General features: G+C 43.4%; 1 protein-coding gene across 1 annotated transcript in view; it reads right to left on the bottom strand.

Moving 5' to 3' along the window:
• Positions 1–158: 158 nt before the first annotated feature.
• The window catches only part of LOC102194968 (aggrecan core protein-like), a 25,896-nt gene continuing 21,802 nt past the window's right edge, over positions 159–4,252 (bottom strand). Inside the window, exons 17-19 of the mRNA XM_013914253.1 lie at positions 2,741–2,885; positions 2,193–2,375; positions 159–2,113 (exon numbers count right to left, since the gene is read on the bottom strand). Of these exons, the coding sequence (XP_013769707.1) occupies positions 2,046–2,113; positions 2,193–2,375; positions 2,741–2,885 (396 nt within the window). The 3' untranslated portion in view covers positions 159–2,045. The remainder of the gene's footprint in view (positions 2,114–2,192; positions 2,376–2,740; positions 2,886–4,252) is intronic.

Genomic DNA, 4,252 nt, shown 5'->3' on the forward strand with positions numbered 1-4,252 from the left:
TGTGTGTGTGTCTGTGCATGTGTGTGTATTCCTGAGTCAATATACAACAATAACACAGTACATGTGAGGAAGCATTCTTTATAGTTTTTTCGTCTTTTTTAATCAAACCAACAACACTGTCATATAGACAACAATAGAAACTATAGAATAGATGCATTTTATTCAGTAAAAAAGATTCTATGTCAGAAACATGCACAGCTTTGAAGGTGAACTCTTGCTCTTTGGTTTATGCTTTTTAAAGAGGCACAGCCTCCATGTACAGCATCAGTGACATAAAACAAGTGTACGAATGAATGCAGTCAAAGTTGGGAAATAAAGAAACTGTAACGTCTGCAGCAAAGAGCCCCTGTGGTCCCATAAGGTGACATTTTTCTACAGTGTGCGCCAGTTTATCTGTGACAACAGAAACATCTGTGACGAGTTATTCATCTGTGTGTTTGAACTTCAGCAGACTGTCCACGTCTGCATGACTAAAGGCTTTGACTCGCTGACATGGGTGCATTACTGTAATGCATAGGCGTACCTAATAAAGTGGCTGCTGAACGTATTTAGTATGATGAGAGAACTGTGCCAGAATGATCGAGAAACACCAAACACATAATGAAGTCTCTCGCACAGATGAAGACCTTCTCTGCAGACATGACTCGTCCACACAAATAAATCCTGTGTTTGCAGAGAAACATGGCAGCTGACGGGCTCCGTGCATTTCTTCTGACGTTACAGACATGAAACAGGAAACAGGCTCATTGTTGTAGCTCCGCTGAGAAGCTACGCACTGCACAGCTCGTGGCGGATGATTAATGCCTGAACATAGAAGAGAACGCTAAAACCAGCCAGCGTGACAAACTGACTGCTTTAGGCATAACATAATTAAGAAATAAAGCTTGAGCTGAGCAGAAGCTCGTGTGTGCTGCTAATGCTGCTGTTGTCTTGGACAATAGTTACTGGCTCAGTAATAAGGCATATTGGACCGTTGGCTGTTTGCTTTTTGTTCACTATAAATTCTTCCTTCTTGTCTTTTTTTCATTTGTCTCATCCACTGGATTTAGCTCGGCCATGCTTCATGTCCATAAGGCCTCTCTGGGCACCCAGAATTTTGAGATTTCATACAATGTCAATGATACACAAGTGCTGAGTTTTTCTTTACTGAATCTTCTTTCTATGCAGTAAGCAAATATAATATTCATATTAAATAATATAGATTTTTGGCTAGTTCTTGCATAACATGGATCGCCACAGTAGTTGAATGAACCTCTCAGCTGTATACCAACAATAAAATCACAGATAAATTCACAATATTACTGATTTATTTAATGAGAACTAGTGAGAACTATTGTGACTTTATGTCCTCAGTTTGTTACAAAGTCTGTTCACGTGACACTCGGAAAAACAACCCCGGGTCTAAATTAAACCACCTAACAGGTGTGATAGCACAGTCCCCTCAGTTCTAGTTAAACTTGGATCATTTCTGCCCAAACATAACCCAAAAGTCCAAATGACTGAACTCATATATCTTCATGTATGCGGCCTGTTAGGGATCACTCAGCTTTAGAGCTGTCTTACAAGCTCATGCCATTTAATTGTAACTGCACTAGTTACACTACTGTGTAAATCTTCAACTGACCCTCAGCTGAATTTGAAAAAGAAGGAATAACCTTGAACCTGCAGAAGTATCTCCGGCGTGCCACATACACCCACACGTATAACTTTTTGGTGCCTGACTTCATGAATCATGTTAACATGATTCCTGCACCAGCGTCCGTCTCTATGATAACATCTACAGCAGAACGTACCATCTGTGAATCAAAGTGTGCCAGCAATACTAAACAAAAATATATTACAAGACACACAATAACCATTAACAACCAGAACAATAAAATAAGGACAGGAGCCACAGAAAACAAAAATCACATTACCACGGTGTAGCCACTCCCATGTGTGTGTTCCAGAACATTGCCTCTAGAAATCTTCTTGACTTGTATAGAAAATTCATTTTTGTGTCCCATTAATGTTCTTTTGAAATAATAAATTGCTATTTTGACTCCTTAGCGACGCCTGCTGTTGCGTTCTGGACTCCTGCGGCTCCTCCTCTGTGCTCTCCTTTGACTTTTCACTGCAGCGCGGGAAAAACCAAACAAAGACTTATTATGAGAAATAACTTCTCAGTACGAGTCTATACAGAGCATGCTCACCATCAGTGCATTTCACTTGGGGCTCCTCCCACTGTCCGTCTGGTTGACAGCGCACCAGCGGTAGATGGCGCTGTCTAAATCCTGGATTGCATTGATAACGAATGATGGAGCCGACGGGGTACACCACCCTCTTTTTGCCAAACATGCAAGCATTGGCCACCTCCGGCGGGGCACCACAGGACACTGAAGGTAGTACCAGAGGACATCATATCAAACAATGTGTTTCCTGCAGTACGTATTTTAGGTAAAAAGCTAAAACATTGCTGCGTTAGTTAGCTCCGAGTCGAGTTTGTTTTTGCAACAGCCAAAATCCAACACGTTTGTTTTGTTAGTGTTAGGACTCTTTCACAGAGCCCAGTATGAGTCACACTGTAGGAAGCTTTAGCCAGCCTAATGCAAAAAGATAAACCTGCTCCACCTATGAAGGACTCCAAACCACTGGACATATATTCTACCATTCAGATATCTGCCTTGTATTGATAACCAGACCAAACAGACTAGACTAGACTTGAAGGATTTGCTCCAGAGGTTTTGCTGAGCCAGCCTACCTGAGCCTTTCTTGCAGGTGAAGGGCAGATGATAACTACAGGGTACATCATTCCACTGGCCGTCAGAATGCCAGATCATCACCACACAATCTTCTTCAGAGTTCACGTAGTTGTCCGGCTGGTTCGGCCTCCAGTTCTCGTATTGCTGAAGAGACGAGAGCAAACAGGTAAACCTCAGAGTGTAAACAGGACCACAACAGCTTTACCAGTTGTCCTGTATGTCATCTTTTACTGCTAAATTAGATTTTATTGTTTTGTCTTTTCTCAACAGCAAAAAGTTCAAAAAACAATAGAAGCATTAATCCATGAAAATGTTTCCACACATAAAGTTGAATTAGACTAAAAAGCATAAACGGCAAATTGTCTTTGAATGGAATCGCTTCATGCTCACAGCTGTTACACACTCGTTTTCAGACCCCCGCTCTTTCGCTACTCAGGTTAAACATGATATATAAGTCACTCGGATAACTTAAAAATGTAATTGTTTGCCTTTTTTCGGTGTTTTATTTGTTCCGGAGTAAATCGGTTTGGCTGAGATCAAAGTTATTAGATTAAATAAAACTTTATTAATCCATCGGGTGGGTTCCTCCAGGATTTTCACACAGCTGAATAAACAAACAGAAAACCGACTAAACAGAAGTGTGAGATGATCGAGAATTTACGCCAGTGTCCTGATATATTTTAGATAGCAAGGAGCAGACGGCTGAGTTTATTAAACTCCACCAAGACAGCGGTGACGCAAATCTGAAGGCTAGACCGTCCCATTTCACAGCCTCGCACTTCCGGCCTTCTCGGTCTTTGAAGGAACCTGCCCACGTAGACCGCGAAGGCCGGGTCCTCCGAAGGATGCAGCCGACGTTTTAGGAAACAGCTATGGTCAGCATCCTGACAGCCCAATGGACGAAGCTGTCTCTCAGTCTGCGTGTTCTGGCCCGGAGGCTCTTCAGTATCATTCCTGATGGCAGCAAACTGAAGACGCTGTTGAAGGGATGAGTGGAGTCACCTGTAATGCAGAGGACCTTCCAGATGAGGCAGGTGCAGTAGATCTCCTGGGGAGGGAGGCAAGAGAGGTCCCCACAATGCTCTTGGCTGCTCTCACTACCCGTTGTCATTTTTTCCTGCAGAACCCAGTGCAGGAGTCATACCACACAGTGATTCAGCTGGTGAGGATACTCTCAACTGTGCCTCTGTAGAAGGTGCTCATAATGGGGATTGAATCTCTTGTGCTTCTCAGTTTGCAGAGGAAGTAGAGTTGCTGTTGGTCTTCTCCACATTCACGGACAGGTTGTTGTTGCTGTACCACTCTGCCAGATGGTTAACTTCACCCCTGTAGTAGATCCCGTCGTGGGTCAGCAGAGTGAAGAGAAGGGGGCTCAACACACATCCTTGGGGAGCCCCCGTATTCAGTGTTCTTGGGCTGGAGGTGTTGCTGTCGACCCGTACTGTCTGCTGTCTTCCTGTCAAGAAATCTAGCAGCCCGTTATACAGCAAGGTGCTGATCCCCAGCAGATC

This window comes from Pundamilia nyererei, unplaced genomic scaffold (genome assembly GCF_000239375.1).
Source record: "Pundamilia nyererei isolate P.nyererei 1_Seehausen unplaced genomic scaffold, PunNye1.0 scaffold00181, whole genome shotgun sequence".
NCBI lineage: Eukaryota > Metazoa > Chordata > Actinopteri > Cichliformes > Cichlidae > Pundamilia > Pundamilia nyererei.